We start from the raw sequence: 21,042 nt of genomic DNA on the forward strand, positions 1-21,042 counted from the left end.
CAGAAATAATCCCAGACATGTTTTAGGTTAGCAGAGGGGATCTATAAACCTAAACTTTTACTACAGAAACATGTTTAGCTATTTACTAGATGCCTGTCTTTAAATGTCTTCCCCACTGCTGTGTATCTCTAATGTGAGTGATAATGACTTTGGAATTTTAAACTGTATTCCTGCTTTACTGAACTGTACAGACCTACGGCACGGACACGGAAACAGTGTGACTCATAATGAAGCTTGATCACAGACTATTACACAGGTAAGCTTTTTCCAGACGACTCACAAGGTGACACCATCTGGATTGTGTAGAATCACTGCCCTGGACACCAGGTGGTCCTATTAGCTCTGTCATTTACAAGCATCCAAATCAGATACATTGGCAGTAAAAGCAATGTAAAAGCTTATAAAAGCTCTGAATACATGTGAAATATTTGAATAATTGAAAATGGAAAAACATATTCAAGCTCATTGATGCTACAACCTTCATTTATTTACAGCATGCATTTTAAATAGTCTGGATGACTACTGAACACACACACACACACAAACACATGACTTGCATACCACACACAATAGGGGAACAGCAAGTGTGTCCTCTTGACATTTTGATATGTTGAGTCATTTAGTTACTGACCACTGAACACAAGCGTATAAAGTATTCCGTACCACTGACCCCTACCCTGAGAGTCCCTGACACACAAAGTTAAACAAACACAAAAGTATGGGAGTTATTTAGAGGAGAGGTGTTGAATCTTGAACTTATTTTTACAAACGCAATCACAGTCATTAGTACTTAGTTTTACTAACTGATCCTGTTTTACTCAAGGTCTTTTTTCTTTTTATATCTAGGCCAACATTAACAATCCTCAACTCCTAAAAACGTTCATTTTATATAGTGACAAGACATGAACTAAAATAGGACCAGGCTGCTTAGTTGACACAAAGGAAAACATGAAACATGATCTGAACAGCGATCAATGAAACATGCAGCCTGAATTCATTTATAGACAGTGATATTAACGCATCCATCCATCCAGTATCATCTTCTCCACTCACAAGAGAACCAACAAACCTTTTTTAAAATCGGTCCACAAGTGTTAGAACCCGAACCGTTGCATAACCATATGTGGGAGTTTCCTAAGGCACAGTGTAAAAATAATAACACCCATGCAGTTTTACCTGTCTTTGAGAACATCCAATACCATCCAATCCACAGCATCTATATACAGCACAGATCACACTGTCTATCATAGACAATAACTACAGGTGAGATGATGGATACAGGGTTTTATTGCATTTAGCTTTTTGTTGTGTTGGAATCATGAGCAGTCAAACTTTTTTTAGTTACGTTCACCAGTAAAATATTTGCTTCGTCCAATTTATTTATAAATTTTTATATGATATTATGATTTAGGAGTGAAAATTTTAATACATAAGGATAGTCTTTAGACCCTGCATGTCTTTTTTCAATTGATCAATTTTTTCTGTGAGCAGTGGTGCGTGGAGGCTTAGTGGTTAGCACATTTGCTTCTCACCTCCAGATTTAGACGGTTGATTCATTAACATTTACATTTTAGCATTTGGCAGATTTATCCAGAGCCACTGACATTATCTCATATTTATACAACTGAGGATTAAGGACCTTTCTCAGGTGCACAACAGCGGCAGCTTGATGGACCTGGGATCAAAATCTTCTGATTGGTAGCCCGACACCTTAACCACTAGTCTTACACATGCCCCTGCCTCTGCTCTGTGTCCACAGTGTTTAACCTGACCTGGCTCTAGGATCCCCATGACCATGTGTAGGACAGAAGTTTTTTGTTACAGATACACAGAATTTGGGTTTATAATAGATTACCGGCATTTTTCAGTGAAAAAGTGTGGAACCATTTGAGATTAATCCTCGACCCAAACCAGCACCGTCACAATGCCGATGGGAAATCGCTATGTATTATAATTCTGATATCTGCAAGGTCAGCATGATCAAGCAGCTAACACAGCAATGTTCTCCACAGCCTATTCTTATGTACTCAGACTGTGTATTTTGATAGATAGCACTTCCATTGTGCCATCAGGTCCTCCCTCATTTTTCCTAACCACATACATGACTCTGGTCTAATGTCCTTTACAGCAGGTCATTATTTTAATGTTTACACACACATGCATGAAAAGCTGAGAGAGAGCTGTGTTTGTGAGGAGCCTAGTTAAGCTGTCACACAATGATGTGCAGTTCTCCTTTTCTGGACAACCTTTGTAACCTGTCACACTATAAAGGAGCTACAAAAACAGAATCCAGATATTCTCAAGCCAAGACACACTGCTTCATGAAGATGAGCAAAATACTGTTATATAACATGATCTATACTGCAAACTCCACACATTACATGCAGTCACTATTTCAATGCAGGATGTCTAAAATTCTACAACAGAGAGAACAGATCTCAGTTATACTGAAGTGTTATTTCCAAAAGTCGATTTTAAAGGATGCACTTAATGTCAATCCTGCTCCTGTTTCTAAAATACCTTTCTCTTTACCTAAGGATGAGAAAAGCGATGACCTTTCTGATGTCTAATCCTGTCTGATCCAGACTTAAGATATGTTTAAGAGAGACAGCACCGGCATCCTCCAGCAGACTCATGCCCATGCCCCCTGGTGGTGTTTGATAGCAATGATAACGGATTCAATACACAGAACCTTTTAAGATTTAATTTTAAATAGAAATACTAAAGCTCGGTTAATTAGCCGATAGCTAAAAACATATCAGAGACTTGCATCCGCTATCAGATATGTAACCGCTCCAATTCTGTGTAATGTTCTGTTGTGGGATGTTACGCAGATGTGATTTGAGTTGTGTGCTAGTTCACATACAGGGTCTGTGCTGCTGAGTCGATCAAAATCACACTACTTGGTCTTGGCAACATGCAGTATCCGGTGACTACACAGAAAATGAGGAAACTGAAATGAAAACATAGATAACACTTCTGTTTACCTTTCTACTAACCCCTTCTGATAATAAAGTGACCCATTCCTTTGGAGGAGGCCCAACTGAGCACCTGTGAATTTGCAGTGAATTTGAGTTTATTTCAAGGTCAGAAACAAATTTAAAAAAAAAGAAAAACAATTCATATGTACTGTGTAGGAATATTGTTTATATTCAATATTAAATAATAGTTCTACTAAAGTTTTTTTTTAATTTGTGACATCTAGAGCACAGTGATTTATGCCATGGCATGGAGGCATAGTAGTTAGTATATTTGCCTCTGACTTTGTATGTATGCGCAGAGTTTTCATTTTCTGATTGCCTCCGCAGTTCAAAGACACATCAAACAGCGTGACTGATATATCTGAATTTGTCATGGATATCTTAGAATATATACCAGGGAGTCATTTTCGCAGGCTTTGTTTTTTCTCGTACGTAGTGTCTTTGTTTTTGTTTTGTGTTCACACGTGTGATTGTGCCTGCGATGGCACCCTGTCCAGTGGGGACACACTCCAGGCTAGGTAGGATCAGCAGTATAGAAAATGAAAAAATGGATGTATATATGTAAAAAAATACAAACTTTATCTTTAAATTAAATTAAATAAGGGGGGCACGGTGGCTTAGTGGTTAGCACGTTCTCCTCACACCTCCAGGGTTGAGGGTTCGATTCCCGCCTCTGCCTTGTGTGTGTAGAGTTTGCATGTTCTCCCCGTGCCTCGGGGGTTTCCTCCGGGTACTCAGGTTTCCTCCCCCGGTCCAAAGACATGCATGGTAGGTTGATTGGTATCTTTGGAAAATTGTCCGTAGTGTGTGATTGCGTGAGTGAATGAGAGTGTGTGTGTGTGTGTGTGTGTGTGTGTGTGTGTGTGTGTGTGCCCTGCGATGGGTTGGCACTCCGTTCAGGGTGTATCCTGCCTTGATGCCCAATGACGCCTGAGACAGCCACAGGCTCCCGTGACCCGAGGTAGTTCGGATAAGCGGTAGAAAATGAGTGAGTGAGTGAGTGAGTGAGTGAGTGAGTGAATTCAAAAATGGCACTTGTCATAGCTGATGATGGCTCTCATGTTGTGATCTCTGCAGAACAAGCACAGTAAAATATATTTCACTCAGACTTTGCACACCATGTTGTAAACTGTCAGCCATATCCCGAGGCTAATATCTGAAATCTTCATGTGTATGTTTTTTTTTTCTGAAAACATGACCCAATTCAATATCCCTAATGGAATTTAAATCAACAAGAATGTTGCATGGTGAAAGACCATGAGTCGAGGGAATATGAGACAGACACGAAGAATAAGAGAGAGAGAGAGAGAGAGAGAGAGCGAGAGAGAGAGAGAGAGAGAGAGAGAGAGAGAGAGAGATTGAGAGAGAGAGACAGAGAGAGAGAGAGATTGAGAGAGAGTGAGAGAGAGAGACAGAGTGAGCGAGATTGAGAGAGAGTGAGAGAAAGACAGAGTGAGAGAGATTGAGAAAGAGAGGGTGAGAGAGATTGAGAGAGAGAAAGAGAGAGAGAGAGAGAGAGAGAGAGAGAGAGAGAGAGAGAGAGAGAGAGAGAGAGAGAGAGAACATTAATCTATGTTGAGAAATCTAGAGCAAGAAGCCTGTGTCATTTAGGTACATTGCAATAACTCCCTTTCTCCCCAGTCTGCTTACTCTGAGGGGCCTGAATGGTGTGATTCCTATCATTCCCATGATCTCTACAACACACACTCACGAACACAGCTGTGTACTCCCTACACATATGTAAAGTGTTTGCACATCAGGGACCAGATTCAGTTTGTTCATCTGATGGAGCACCACATCTGCTCTGAGGTCAACATAAGCGCATTTACACACATACAAAAGACAGAGAATGAGCACACAGCATGCACTTTAGGACACAGTTCTGTAATTCTTATCATGCAAATACAAACTGTTTTCAGTCCAGTGGAAAAAATAACAAAATATCGTGTCTGCAATCTTAAGCTAACAGCCCCACCAATGCTCACCGGGATCCCTGCTTTGCCTCAGAGCTGAGAAAATCTCAAGCAAATTCTTTCTTAATGTCGTCATTGTTTCCACTTATTTTTTTTCTCTTGCATTTTCTGTAAGCCTGGTTCAAATTAGAAAGTTAGACCCCTACTAACCTGGATTTGTACCCCATAACCTATACCATATGCTAGCATTTTTGCCTGGTAGCCTCGTTTATTTGTTAGAAAATCTTCATGTGAAAATGTTATGACCCTTAAGAAAGATCCTTTAGAGAAGAATCAGCAACCTCTATCCGAGTTGTGTTGTGTTATTGTACTGGCTGATCTTGCTCCAAAAAAGTACAAACGTAGATAAACCGGAATGCAAATTTAGCAGTATAATGGCTGTGAATCTTTGGGAAAAGTATGTGTAATCCTATGTTTAAATTCAAAGAGAACAGATACCATTCCTTTTCCGCTGCTGACTTCCAGCTAAAATGAGCAACTGTCAAGATATGAGAGTGTCCAGTGATGTGATAAAGTATGGAAAAGTTTAACATTATGCAAATGCGATTTAGTTCAGCAAGTACCAATGGGAGTGACGGCACTGGGGCACACGTTGTTATCTATGGCAAAGAGCCCACACTGCTTCTCCCATATTTAGCGGCAATAAAAAAGGATTTTGAATGCTAGTTGCACTACCCAGTGACCAATGTTATTACTATAGCAACCATAGTGTGAACGAGTACCAGCAATTTAATATTACAGTGACTGGCGACTTGTGTGAATGCAGATCAACCCTACGTTTTTGCAAGCGACAAAATACCCATTTAATTTCTTTATACACAACATGGATCAGTGCAACATTTGATTTGAGATTTTTCACTCACTCACTCACTCATTTTCTACCGCTTATCCGAACTATTCTCGGGTCACGGGGAGCCTGTGCCTATCTCAGGCATCATCGGGCATCAAGGCAGGATACACCCTGGACGGAGTGCCAACCCATCGCAGGGCACACACACACACACTCTCATTCACTCACGCAATCACACACTACGGACAATTTTCCAGAGATGCCAATCAACCTACCATGCATGTCTTTGGACCGGGGAGGAAACCGGAGTACCCGGAGGAAACCCCCGAGGCACGGGGAGAACATGCAAACTCCACACACACAAGGCGGAGGCGGGAAACGAACCCCCAACCCTGGAGGTGTGAGGCGAACGTGCTAACCACTAAGCCACCGTGCCCCCCTGAAATTTTTCAATTCTATGCAAATCAGATATGACAAAAAAGAGAATTATGGCCTGTCTGATCAAACAGTTATTTATTCAACCACAACCTTATATGCATTTAATTCAACCGAACTCTTAGAAATGCAAAAACGACCAAGCTTAATTGTGATTTCATCATATATAGTTCAAATATGACCTCTCATTAAATGTGCACAGAGATTTAATGAAGAAAACATAAAGCTTGAAACAAAGTATGGTATGTGTACGATATGTAATATAGTTAGGATATGCTTTGATAATCTGTTAACAATGCTAGTATGAAGCCTAGCATATAACATGTAAGCCAAACAACCAAATTTCACAGTTTTAACTAGCTTCAGATGCTTTATATTGCTACTAAAGTTTTTCATTGTAACACTGAGCAGTGTGCAGCCACAAGCGACAACATTAGCGGTCACCACACACTCACAAGAGACAAACTACAAGTGACATGAGACTTGTTACTGGCTATAGTGAATGTAGAGTAATGATGTGTTTTCACTTGATAGTCTATGAACCAAAGAGGCTTACCAGTATTGAGTTAAGGGCAGATTTTATAAGTGAGCTATTAGGCAATCAGTCACCAACAGGGATGTGTGTGTGTGTGTGTGTGTGTGTGTGTGTGAGAGAGAGAGAGAGAGAGAGAGAGAGAGAGAGAGAGAGGTTGAATATCTCTGAGTTTGTAACACTTTAACCACAAAGGCATTAAAATTAATGTCAGCCAGCAGCAATGGTCTTGTCCCATGAGAACAGTCAGATTCTTTCCTTTGACCCAGTGCGATTGAACCCACTTTGTAACTAATTTTCTCTTCCATAAGCCATGTTTGGTGTCACAGCCACAACCGAGGCACATGCCTACCCACAACACGCCTTGCACACATGCCTCAGTGCAATAAACTCCATCGCAGGCTCCACTCACCTGTGCTGAACATCTGCTTTGTGCAGTTATCATTTAATGTTCACCGATGTATGTAGAATTTATACATGTTAGAATCTCAAAGATATCAAAACTGAAACTAGATATTCCTCAGGGTTTTTCTTATGATGTTGCAATTCACCTCCCAAGTTGAACAGGGCTGTAAAACTACAAATTTTGTCTCTAGTTTCTTGCTATAAAAAAGCCAAAAAAACAATATTTGCCCAATGTGCCATTAAACTAGATGAAATCATTGTTCAAACACAAATCCACCATCCTGACCAAAGGAAGAGAACTGTCTGATTGTTCCATGTTGAAGAAACCAGATACAACAAACCAGAACAGAAGGATGACTGATCACAGCTTTACACTGGAGAAAACAGACACGGCCAGAAATATGTACACATGAGGGCACTGAGCTGAACTGAAGAGCTGTGAGTCCATTCAGTTGTTGTTGCTAAGGCCCTTTAAAGATGTTATTCATTTAATTGCACCTTACTGAAGAATAATTAATGTGATTGCAGGCTCTTTCTCTGACAGGAGGCTTTTGAAGCAGCAATTAAGTCCCCATACTGTCATGACCATGTGTACACCAGTTCCTATCAAGAATTCAATAGTAAAAGTATTGCTGTTTTTCCCCAGTATGCTCCACAATTAAAGATTACAAGTCTTGCCATTCTAAACCAAATCTGGCTTTAATTTGCCTAGAATGGAGGCTTGCCAGTGTACACACAACATTCCAAGGCTGCTGAAAGAGTTTTATTGTGATGTTACTGGAATAATGATCAAACCAGTTATAGACAGGCGGTTGGCAAACTCCATCGTCTACTTTTAGTTTCAGTGAAACATTTCATGGGAAAAATAGCTGCTGCTTATTTTTGATTTTCACCCAGTGTAATCATCTCCAATATTCATTTCCCTCCACGTATAATGACAATACTGTTCAGAAAGGAAAAACCAGCCACTACAACGTGTGATGAAAATGAATTTATTATGAAACTTAATGATAGATTATAACACTCCTGAATAAAAATGACCAGCATTGTTTAAACCCAGAGGTCTGCAAGGCATCATAGACTCCCTGCTGTAGATGAATTGTATGTAAAGTCTCTACTGTTTTTTTTTCCAGTTTGTCTTGGATGTACATCTCAGGACAGTTAGAAACAAGAACATAAATGGTACGAGGTTAAATGAAGGGCATGCAGTCTGATGTCAAAGAGCAAGAAGAACAAATTGTTGAATGAATGATAATCATAGAGTCTGAAAATTCTGAATCATACATTTCTCTCTCTCTCTCTCTCTCAAACACACACACACACACACCCACACACACACACACACACACCAACAATCAAGTGAAGTAAAACACTAAATAAGAACTGACAGACTAGGTAATACAGGGAAGTTATAAAGTTAAGGGTCAAATGGTTTATAGTCTGTGATTACTCCATGGTCACTGTACATGAGAAAGTGAATCTTTGTTAAAGTGACTCTTTGTTACAGTAAAGGGTCAGCGGGTTTGCGCACATCCCATTCTACAATAACAGAGGAAATAATTGGGGCAAAATTTGTCCGACTGCCAAAAAAATAAGGCTGCTGTTTCCCTGCAGGACTTCAAGCAGATTCTTGCCTGTGTGGCGATAAGTGAAAGGAAACTGAACACCAGAGCACACTGGAATATGTAGCCCCAAACCATTACAACACACTGTGAGATAAACTGTGAAATGAAGCAGAGCATTTTATTTTCAGCGTGCAAGCAGCTCTGGAGCCTGACGCTGATGCTTGTTTGTTGTTACGGCAGTTTTTTAGCACAGAAACACAAAATCAGCAGCCTGAAGGGAACACAGGAGTGTGTGCTCAGCTAGAATCAAAATGACGTGTTCTATCCGGTGTACACCTGCTTGTACATAAAAACATATATCTTATCTCAGTGTTTCTATATCTGTTTATCCATAAATAATATATGCAAAGTGACCTATCAGATGGAAGAGCAAAGTGCTGTTAGCTTTGTATAGTGACTGTCTGAACGATAGATAAATAGACAGACAGACAGACAGACAGACAGACAGACAGACAGATAGATAGATAGATAGATAGATAGATAGATAGATAGATAGATAGATAGAGACTGTGAAATGACTTGAGCATAAGCTCTTGAAAATACCCGTGAAAAATCCCATTCTTCCTTCCCACTGGCTTTCATGCTACAGAGCTCAATCATCAGTGACATTTATAGCAGCGTCTGTGTGTGAAGTAGGTCATACTGTCGAGTCTGGAAGTCTGGTCCAATCTGAGGTTATCACCAAAATCATACACACACACTGTACATCACACAGGACCTGCACAGAACCTTGGAACAGTATAAGGAGGACCAGTAAGGTAAGTAACACAGCAGCTGACAGGTGAAAAATGAGAGTTGTGCATAGGGACTAAAAATTCAGGAATCTTGAGATGAAACACTGGAAACTTCAGTGAGCTAATGCAGGAGTGAGCTCGGTATTTGTTTATTTGCCTTATTTTTTTAAGCTGACTTACTTGCCAACACACAGTAAATTCATCTATCTATCCATATTCTCATCTTACACAGGATAGCCTAGAGTCTATCCCAGTCAGGGGGCACCCTGGATAGTGTTAGACCATCACAGGGCACAATACAGTAGATCCAATTAGTTTGTTTTGTTTTAATTCATTGTTTTCATTAATTTCTTATTTTACTCCAATTTCTCCCAGTTTACTGTTGCTTGTCTTTGCAAAATTCCTGCTAGGTCTACCTGACGGGAATATGCATTTTTAGTGCTTATATTCTGAATTTTAATTAATCACAATTTAAGTGTTTAAGCTGCAGTTGTTTTTTTCTTTCATTGTTAACTGTATATACAGTGCAGTTAACAACAGACTTTACTATGTGGTAAATTTCGTGTGTCCTATTGCTTCCTGCTCAGTATTCCTAGGAAAGGTGATTCAGATCAAGATAAAAAATTGTGTACTGTACACAGTGTGCCACTGTATTCCATCATCAGTTTTATTATTGTTTTTATTACAGATGTATTTTTAGTTTATTACAGTTATAGCCCTCACATCCATATTTCATTTTAGCTACTATTTATGAAAGATAGAACACCCACCAATCTACGTTTCTGCCATTTAGCAGACACCCTTATGCAGAGTGACTTACATTTTATTACTGAATAAGGATTAAGGGCCTTGCTCAGGGGCCCAACAGCGGTGGACCCAGGACTTGAACCCATGACTTTCTGATCATTAGTCCAACACCTTAACCACTGGCTACCACATCCCTCATATACCTCTATATACATAAACATATAGTTAACATAGTTAACATAAACCCATAATTATTTAGGTTCACTCTAAACAAAAGAAAATTAAGCATTAGATCTTAACAACAGAGCAAATTCTCCAGCCACTGTACCACTATGGTCCATCATTGGTTCTTTCTTCTCTTCCACATCTCTGTTTCTCTGTGGCTTGAATGCAGTGAGAAGAATGTAGTAGATTCTGGCCTACAGAGATGGGAAGAGGTAGTTTGTGGTAAGACCAAGCCTGATTAAGCTCAAACAACAGCAATGCTGATTTTATTGACCTCAAACCTCAGCAGTCAGCATTACTGCCTCGTGGCAAACAGTAGACTAGATATGCACCAAATCTGGCACCGCTTCAACTGATACACTTGTCAGTATGAATTACAGGTGAGAACAAGCCAATAAATTCTGTAAACAGAGGAGTGTTGCTGTTTTACCTAAAATGGTAATTAGAGCTCTAGGAAACAGTGGGTCTAAGAACACGATGCTAATGAAAATAAAATGTAAAAAAAATCAGGAAAATATGTTTACACTGATTAAATCTCCAAATAATGATGGCTTTCTTTATGGATATTGTTAGAGTAGATTTGGTTTTCAGATCTTCACACTAACTGAATCTGACAGCCTAAACTGGGCTTCCCTGTGGGGTGACACCAATCCAAGATCAGAGGGGAAAAAAAGAGGAGAACATTAAGTGTGATCTGGCAAAAAGAAAGAGATGATATGTAACTGAATAAATAGCTTGTAAAGAAAAAGGAAGTGTATATATATTTGTCCAGTATTTTACTAAAAAGTTTAATTTGTTTTGAGGTTTGCCATTTGTAATCAGGCCTGACTATCCAGTGGACTCATGAAATCCCACAATGCATTTAGTGTCCAATACAAATGCCCAAATGATGTGTACTAGTGTGTACAGAACACCCATAATTCCCACCTTTCTATAAAGGAATAGAGAGTCACACAGCAGTTCAGATGCAGTTGGTTTATGATATTCCATCAGATGCAGAACAGTTAGGAGTTAACTAGAGGTGTGTAAAGAGCTGCTGACAAAAGTGGGACACACACGTTAGACGGCCAAAGCAGACCATATGAGACCCATTGACTTTGGTTTTTTATTCTGATTAAAAGTACTTAAAAACACCAAAGAGGAATGTATGTAACTCTAGCTTTGTCCAATCTAAACATTTCAGAGAAAAGCTAGACATATTTCAAACTAAAGCTCAGCTCTGTAAGCACAGTGAAGCCTCGCAGACACACAGCATGGTCAGAAAAAGAAAACAATGATTTAACACCTAACCTTGTTTACGTGAATGGTAAGATTATCCGTGGGGCAAACACGTCTTACTGCTTTCCTACTGATAATTGTGAAACCAGATTGTGGACAATAAAGCAAAATCTTTATATAGAATAAATCATAAATAATTACAACGGTATAAGAAAAGATAGATGAAAGCTAGTAAAGAAACATATTGAAAAAAGAGAACCTTTCAGGTCATACTATATTTAGACGTGTTTCATGCTGGCAGTCACCTCTTCTTCCTTCACAGTTCCCCATTTAAGTGACATTCTCGGTTTGGTGCAGATGGGGACTCTTTCTCTAAGGGAAATCTCTGGGTATTTATGGAATGTTCTTCTATACAATTTAACAATATCCACAAAGAAGCTTTTGTGTCTAGTGTTGAAACCTAGTAATTATGAGCTGTGGAGGGCCACAATTGTACAGAAAAACAAGACAGCATTGTAGGACATATGCACAACTAGAAAAGTCACTGGAAATGCATAAGATGCAGGATCTGTCATACACCAATCAAAACCTTTCAGCTACAAACCAGAAGGACACTCTGGAGCTTTGTATCACACTTACACCAGATTAGACACCTGTCAGGAGACAGAAATGTATGGCATATTTGTTTTAGGTTAAGATACACTACACGGCCAAAACATCTGAGCATTATATACACATATGTGAGAATTTGTCAAACTGTTGACCCAAAGCTGGAAACACACAATTGTCTTTGTATGCTGGAGCAATAAGATTTCCCTTCCCAAAGTATGGTCCATGAAGATTTGGCTTGATGTGGAAGAACTCATGTGGAATAAGCCCTGATCCAACCTCACTGAACATCTTTGGGATGCATTGGAATGGCTGCTGCACTCCAGGCCTCCTCACCTGACATCAGTGACACTCTTGCAGGTGAATGGACAAATCCACACAGCCACACACCAAAATCTAGTGGAAAGCCTACTCGGAATTATGGAGGTTATTATAAAAAGGGGAACTTAATCTGTGTCAGTGTCTGCGGTTTTGAAAGAGGTATATCCGTGTGTGATTGACACGTGCCCACATACTTTTGGTCATATAGTGTTCTTTGGATAAGTAAACTGCTGGACTAGAGCATAGTTGCACTTAGTACATTGGGTGTTGTTTCCTTGGTTGGATTAGCAAATCTAAAATCATGCCCATTGAATGAGCATTTTATATATATATATATATATATATATATATATATATATATATATATATATATATATATACACACACACACACACACACTCATACACAGACCAGGCTTTTTATCATGACAGGTGATACGACAGTCTCTAATCTCAAGCTGACTCACAAAGGTCCCTGAATAAATAAGCAAATTAATCTATTAATCTGAAATAAACAGACAGCACAGAGATGTATTTTGTCAAGTAAAACAGCTGTTTTGAAAAGTAAAGTAAAAGAAAAGCCCTTACCTCTGGTTGACATGGCGCTTTGGGGAAACTGGGATTTTCAGAAAAAGCCTTCAGTAGCCAACTGATCAGGATTTCCTCATTTCATACGAGCATACTGTATGCGAGCTGTTCGGATCCAAGCGCATGAGCGCGCGCACACACACACACACACACGGGGTTTAGTGCACACTCCGCGGTCACTACACATCAGCAAAGGGAATAACAGCAGCACACATTGCACGCGTTTCCCTGTGGGCGGAACTGTGTGTATATGTGTGTGTGAGTGTGTTTCTGTGTCTGTAAGTGTGACTGGGTGTCTGTGTGTGTCTCTCTGTGTGTCTGTGTGTCTCTGTGTGTCTGTGTGTGTGTCTCTGTGTGTCTGTGTGTGTCTCTCTGTGTCTCTCTGTGTGTCTGTGTGTCTCTGTGTGTCTGTGTGTGTGTCTCTGTGTGTCTGTGTGTGTCTCTCTGTGTGTCTCTCTGTGTGTGTGAGTCTCTCTGTGTCTCTGTGTGTGTGTGTGTGTGTGTGTATATAATAATTTCATTCATCATGCACCCAGACACTGCTTTTTGTGAGGCAGGTTTTTACTCTAGAATAAATAAAACAAACTCAGATCGTCTTCATGGCGCAAATAAATCTTGAATAAATATGTTCTACTTTAGAAGTATAAGCATTTAAAACTTCTGCTATTATATGATCACAACATAATACTGTACAGTACACAGCGCCCACACGTGGTCAAATTGCTTAACTACAACATTACACTTTATTAAACTTTATTATTCAGTATAAAGCAAACAAACAAACAAACAAAAAACAAACAAAACACATTTATTTTATGTTTGTTTGAAGGAAGAAAGGAAAAGAACTAATTTCTATATAGTGAAAATAATAAAATAATATAAGATATTCCTGTTTATTTTAGTTATCGCATAAATTATTTTCAGTAATTATTTTGTTTTTTTATTATTAACTTTCTTATTTTATTTACTAACGTCAATAACAAGCCACGTGTTCTCGTCTGACTTGAAAAGAAAAACTACAAATACCAGCGCGTAATGTTTTTGTTGACGTCATCTTCGTGCGCCTGATAACGCTTAGGAGTGACTACGAACAGCATGGCTGCAGTAAATAACGTTAGTTTAACAAAGTTACAATCCTTAAACGGCGTATTCGCCATATATAAGAAATCGGGACCCACGTCTGCAGACGTGTTAAACACACTGAAACAAAAGCTGTTAAAAGGTAGTGTTCAGTGCTGTGTACATAATGAATAGTGTTATGTTAGATGATATTATGTTCCTCCTGTAACTGTGTTCTCTCATCAGAGGCTGGTGTAGATAAAGTGAACCCTAAAAAAAGGAAGAAACAGGCTATCAAACTGGGACATGGTGGGACTCTGGACAGCTCTGCTTCTGGTGTTCTGGGTAAAACACAACTACAGCACACAGAGCACACAGACATGATGACCAAGTGTCATGATATTAACACAAATGTGACTGTCTTGCAGTGGTTGGTATGGGTGACGGGACAAAGATGCTCACCTCCATGCTTTCTGGATCAAAGGTAGGCCATAGTGTCTTTCTTCTTCATCATCATCATTAAAACAGTGTCTGGGCAGCTTCAGTGATGCTGTTGTGTTTGACCCTTTTTTTCTTCTCCACGACTGCTCAAAGAAATATACAGCTGTCGGAGAGCTGGGTAAAGCAACAGATAGCTTCGACGCTACAGGAGGTGTCGTTCAGGAAAAAAGCTACGGTATGTTGTATTATAGATCTGTCTATAGAACTTCAGACACAAGCACGATATCCCAGACCTCATGCTAGTTGTTTTTTGTTTTTTTTGTTGTTTTTTTTTACTCAAGATCACATAACGAGAGAGTTGTTTGAAGAGAAGCTGAAGCAGTTCACTGGTGAAATCATGCAGGTGCCCCCTCTGTGAGTCTTCAGTTCATTCTGATGTCTTTTATACTTCTGATGATTCAATGTGTGAGAATACAACACGAAGTCATGTGTGATGTTATTCTCCTGTAAAAATGAATCCTATGTAAATGCAATAGTAAAATAATAAGTCTTATTAATAGTATTTTATGTTCTATGGGTAACAAATGAAAGACAGTTCAGTTTTTTAACTAGCTCAGCTTCAGTGCACCTTGCATTGATTTGACCATCCAAACAATGTAGTTTTAATGATGGACAGAGAGCTGTCCCAAAACTCCCATATGTATACAAATAGATTAAGATCTGTTGAAGACCGTAACAAATTATTGATACACATTTTTCTTCCTCATCAGACCCTTCAGTGAGCTTCATTCCCTTTGAATGCTTACACTGTCATCTTTGAATGAAACACTTACATCAGGATAGAAATAATTTATCCCAGCATTTACAGTGACCTGAAACCATGTCATCAAACTGCATCCACATTATAACAGCCACTGCTCTTTTCTTTAAATTGTTACCCATTCATATATATTGATTTGTTTGAAATGTTATCGGGGGCATGGTGGCTTAGTGGTTAGCACGTTCGCCTCACACCTCCAGGGTTTGGGGTTCGATTCCTGCCTCCGCCTTGTGTGTGTGGAGTTTGCATGTTCTCCCCGTGCCTCGGGGGTTTCCTCCGGGTACTCCGGTTTCCTCCCCCGGTCCAAAGACATGCATGGTAGGTTGATTGGCATCTCTGGAAAATTGTCCGTAGTGTATGATTGCGTGAGTGAATGAGAGTGTGTGTGTGCCCTGCGATGGATTGGCACTCCGTCCAGGGTGTATCCTGCCTTGATGCCCGATGACGCCTGAGATAGGCACAGGCTCCCCGTGACCCGAGGTAGTTCAGATAAGCGGTAGAAAATGAATGAATGAATGAATGAATGAATGAAATGTTATCTATAGAAACATATTTTTGGGGGAGAAAAAGTCATTTCAAGGTCTTTTGACATTTAATATTTACACAAAAATCTTATATTTGCATTAAAATGATATATTTTGTTTTATTGTAGATTTATTAAAGTCTGTGTTTTACATTTGACCACATAGGTACTCAGCACTGAAAAAAGATGGCAAGCGCCTTTCTACCTTGATGAAGGAAGGTCATAATGTGGAAGCTAAGCCAGCACGACCAGTTACAGTTTACAGCCTCTCGTTACAAGACTTTAATCCCCCACTTTTCACTTTGGGTTAGTAGAAATATTAAAATGTTGCTTTCTGTGGTCTTTGTGTGGTGGGCAAGAGTCATTTGCCCATGTGATCAATTTCTGTTGTTTTAATGTTCTAATAATATATTTATTGTATTTATCACATTATTACTGTTTTTTTTGTTTTTTTTTTAAAGCTGGGAAAATGGTTTTATTACACACACACTTTATTAGGAACACCTGCTCATTCATCCAGTCATCTAATATGCCTATTATATAGCAGCACTGCAATGCATACCGTCATGCAGATACGGACCAAAAGCTTTCGATAAAGTTCAAGTTAACCATCAGAATTGGGAAAAACTTTGAGCTCAGTGATTTTGACTCTGGCGGGACTGTTGGTGTTGGACAAGCTAGTTTGAATGTTGTTGCTGACTGCTAATCTCCTGGGATTTTCACACATAACAGTCTCAAGTGATTACTTAGAATGGCATAATAAGAAAAAAACGTCCATTAAGCAGCAGATCTGCAGACAGAAATGCCTCGTTAAGAGAGGGAACGGAGACTGGTTTGGCTTGAGAGAAGGATTACAGTAACACAGAGACGTTCTGTACAACTGGCGAGTCAAAAAACAAGACAGGTTGTACAACATTTCTCACATTAAACCTTGAGATTAGACTACAATAAAAAACAGAAGACTGAATCAGGCGCCATGTCTGTAAGCTAACAGAAAACTGAGGCTCACCAAAACTGAACAGGTGAAGACTGGAAAATCTCATGTTCTGCTGAGGCACACAGATCTGCAGATCAAAACAGCACCAATTGTCATCAACGGCATAAGCCCATGTACTCAGTGTGCCTTGTGTCAACAGTCCAGCCTCGTGGAGGTGGTATAATGGTGTGGGAAATGTTTTCTAGGCACACATTGGGTCAATAATACCAATCAATATTCACTTGAATGCTACAACCTATCTGAGTATTATTACAGTCAGGTGCATCTTTTTATGGTCACAATTTACTACTAACATTCTCACACTTTACTTCTAACATAACACACCATGTCACAAAGCAAAACTAGTTTCATGAACATGAGTGATTCCAATGTTCTTTAGACCCCTTCCCACTCACCAGATGCAAATCCAGTAGATTCGGATGAGATTCACAGCATGATGATGAATCTCAAAGGAATGTATGCAACATTGTGGACTTCAAGCCATGGATAATAAAAAGGGTGGTTCTACATAGTATTAATATTGTGCTCTTAATAAAGTGTTTCCCTTAGCCATGGGTAACTGGTCCCAGTCTCAGTTAGTTGTAAATCTAAGATATTCCCCAACTGTGCTATGTTTCTTCATTGTTTGAATAATCTTGTGTGCATTCAACCAGAACAATATCTCAAACTCTAAATATCAGCCATATGTTTGTCATTTTAACACGATATAGCTTATGGGGAACTCTGTCCAGACACAATAGATATTTTCACATAAACAAGAAGTGTACACACACCAACCTCTTAAGCTGAAGCTCGTGACCTGTATCAACATGATTTTATGAATTGCGTTGCTGCCAAAATATTGACTGAATGGTAAAGTGTATATATGTGCAGGTGTTGGTTTTTGTATATAAGCATGAGTTTTATTCATGACATTATTCAGTCATTATATGACACCTAATCCTAACAGGTGTTCATTTACAACTATATTTATTATTAGCATTATTTAAAAGAATGTAAGTCATTAACATGCTTTTCATATTAACAGACGTTGAGTGTGGTGGAGGGTTTTATGTCAGAAGCCTGGTGGATGATCTGGGAAAAGGTGAATAACTGAATTTATTCTTGATTATGTTCATATTTATGCACCATCATATTTAAAATGTTTGTGTTCTGGGCCTGAGATTTGTGTGTGTGTGTGTGTGTGTGTGTGTGTGTGTGTGTGTGTGTGTGTGTGTGTGTGTGCGTGCGTGCGTGTGTGTTTCCCCTCTGCAGCGTTGTCCTCATGTGCTCATGTACGAGAGCTGACCCGGACAAAGCAGGGCCAGTTCACTCTACAAGAACATGTGTTAAGGGAGGAACGCTGGACCTTCCAGGACATTTCTGAGGTATTACAGCCCTGCCCAAAGCCTGCCGTTGTGCAAAAAGCGAGCAAAAAAAGCAAAACGCAGGACGCCACCTCCCACCTCAGCTCTGAACCTGCTACAAAAGATCTCCAGCATAGCAGGCACGATCCTGATGGTGAAGACCATAAACGCAGCACTGATTAAAGAGCACTCTGTTGGTGGGGGAAAAAACTGTGGTTTCTGAACCTTTATGTTCATTCTGTTGATTTGTGATTACTTTGTTAAGTGCTTAACTGAGTGGCAACAAACAAATTGTCCTGTAATCCTGCAGTGAGTAATGAAGAGACTCAGCTTCACCACATCAAAAAGCCCTTTTGAGTTGCTCAAGAATTCCTTATAGTTTTATAACAATGTTCTGTTGGCTGCCATCGACATGTTCCACAGGCACTGATATTTGTTTTTCCTGAACCTCAGTCAATTTGTGGCAAGGCTAAACTGCTCTGTATTTTTATGGCCATGCGCCATTTGGCAGCTTTTTGTGGTTGTTATGGTGTATCAGAGGAACCGACATACTTGCTCTGTTTTTCCCACTTCTTGAAAATAATAGTCTGCCACAGAGGTGCTGACCTTTATGTTGAACCTCATTTGTAATTAAAGACTGGCCCAGATGGTTAATAATAAATACTAAAACAAAAATAAGTACTTGTGGGAAGGAACTGCATTTTGTTTTGATATAAAACAGAAAAGACATAAACCACAAAAATGTCATTTTAAAGCGGACATCTGCAGTCATAAGCAACTGATTCATCACAATGTGAGAATTCTGCTGCTAATTAGTTTCCAGCTGGAACGTTGCGCTAAGGAGAAATTCGCGCTCTATTTTATTTTATTTTTTATTTTTTGCATTTCTAGTAGCCGTGCTTGATTTTTTTTGTTCAGATATGATCAACTGATGTTTTGCTTCTGCAGACCTCTTGGCATCGGCAGAAATAAAGCTAATAATGAAACAATACTGTGTCATATAATTGTGTATTATAATTGTTGCATTTATGAAAAAGGTTAATAAAGACAACAGTCAGCATGCAATATGCAATAGCACACCTGTAATCGATTAATAAAACAGAAAAGAATTGTTCGAACTTGTGCCTTAAATGGGCTGGGGGGGGGGGGGGACACACAACGTAATCATCAAAAGGTCCAGGCCTTAATACTCCAACATGTTTCTGCATTTTCATTTGCAGTCACATCATTAAAGACCTAATTAATAAAATGTCTGTTTAATTTAGCCATATAAAATGATTAGCCATTTAAACTGCACCGTGGTTAAAATGCTGCACTTCTACTTGGAAGGTTGTGAGTTTAAATATCAGGACAACCACAATGCCACTGCTGGGCACTTGATATATTATTATATATCTTTATATTAACTTTTTGTTTTATGTTTATGTTCTGTACAGCTGCTTTGAGACAATATCCATTGGTAAAAGCGCTATGCAAATACATTTGAATATGAATAAATCTACCTTTAGGGTGCACACAAGTTCCTTTCTTTTGAATAATGCAATGACAACTGTTGTTTATCAAATATAATTTGAGTTAAAATCAGCATCAGAATTGTGTGTGTGTGTGTGTATATATATGGTCAAACTGATTACCAGCTAAACTGACAGTTGACCAACAGGATGATGTAGGTAGTGTACACTACATCTAAAATAAGTGGCCACGGTTTGGTGATTGGTGATCAAAGGCTTTCAGGTAAGTCATGAAAGAGGAAAATGAGGTTAGTTTTGCCACCTGGTGGCAGTACAGAGCTACACTCTTTTAAACATTCAAGCTCTTTGACAAATGTTGAGATTCTTATCTTCTTGTTGTCACATGAAAGCACAGATCATGAAGTCAGAAGAGAGCAGTGGTGAGTTTGGTATTCTCAGTCTAAAAGTGAGTGTTGAAAACATTCAGAAAGCACTTGCTAAGTCTTTAGGAACACAAAGCTCTAGTTCCAGCACTGACTTTTTTAACACAGTGCTTGCTCCCTTGAGTAGATAAAGGATGAACTTTAGGGTAACAGGTATCAATGCAAAGTATATGACATGTTTAGTTGGTATCACAGTGACATCTGAAAACAAGTTACAGCGTGAACAAAAGAAACGCAGTGACTGCTGTAAGAGAATAACACTGTTAATGCACAATGTGGATGAATTAACATACGATATTAGTGTGTAGTATTCACTAGCATTGGAGAATTGCAATATTTAAGCTTTTTAAACACAATAGTACCAAACTTGATTGTGTGGCAGTTTTGTATTTAAGGTTCTGAGCTAAGATCAAAATGTAGGATAAGTATGTGCTTTGCATTTATTCCTTTGTATTTCAAATCTAATTTGACTGGACTGTAAATTATATTAATCTACATCTTAGCTTTTATTAATCCACATTTGTTCTACATATCCTTTTATTCTAATTCTCCTTATATTTGTTGTCTGGAAACCTGGCCTGGATCATTCTTGTGAGAGACTGGATAGTTAAAACCAGATTAGTTGAAGCAGTATTGCAGGTCGAGTATGATCTGAGTTTGGACAAAATGTTTGGTCAGATTCAGATTCAAACCTTTGGGCCGTTTTGTTGGGTTGGGCTCAGAGAAAACGTTCTTGATGTGGGCACATTTTAATGTTCAGGCCAATTGGTGGGTTCACAT

At 39.1% G+C, this 21,042-nt stretch overlaps 2 protein-coding genes across 3 annotated transcripts in view; one reads left to right on the plus strand and one right to left on the minus strand.

Moving 5' to 3' along the window:
• ablim1b (actin binding LIM protein 1b) overlaps positions 1-13,343 on the minus strand; it is a 60,075-nt gene extending 46,732 nt beyond the window's left edge. The window contains exon 1 of one of the 2 annotated variants that reach the window (XM_060858345.1): positions 9,285-9,315. In XM_060858345.1, the coding sequence (XP_060714328.1) occupies positions 9,285-9,300 (16 nt within the window). In that variant the 5' untranslated portion in view covers positions 9,301-9,315. Of the gene's footprint in view, positions 1-9,284; positions 9,316-13,182 lie in introns of those variants that run through there. The other variant, XM_060858336.1, reaches the window with a different exon arrangement.
• Positions 13,344-14,236: 893 nt separating this feature from the next.
• trub1 (TruB pseudouridine (psi) synthase family member 1) lies at positions 14,237-19,283 on the plus strand. The gene is made up of 8 exons (XM_060890203.1): positions 14,237-14,404; positions 14,488-14,586; positions 14,670-14,725; positions 14,836-14,917; positions 15,024-15,096; positions 16,192-16,331; positions 18,050-18,106; positions 18,277-19,283. Exons 1-8 carry the CDS (start codon positions 14,278-14,280, stop codon positions 18,549-18,551), a joined length of 909 nt encoding a protein of 302 aa, XP_060746186.1. The 5' UTR covers positions 14,237-14,277; the 3' UTR covers positions 18,552-19,283.
• The last annotated feature ends 1,759 nt before the right edge of the window (positions 19,284-21,042 follow it).

This window comes from Tachysurus vachellii, chromosome 2, assembly GCF_030014155.1.
Source record: "Tachysurus vachellii isolate PV-2020 chromosome 2, HZAU_Pvac_v1, whole genome shotgun sequence".
NCBI lineage: Eukaryota > Metazoa > Chordata > Actinopteri > Siluriformes > Bagridae > Tachysurus > Tachysurus vachellii.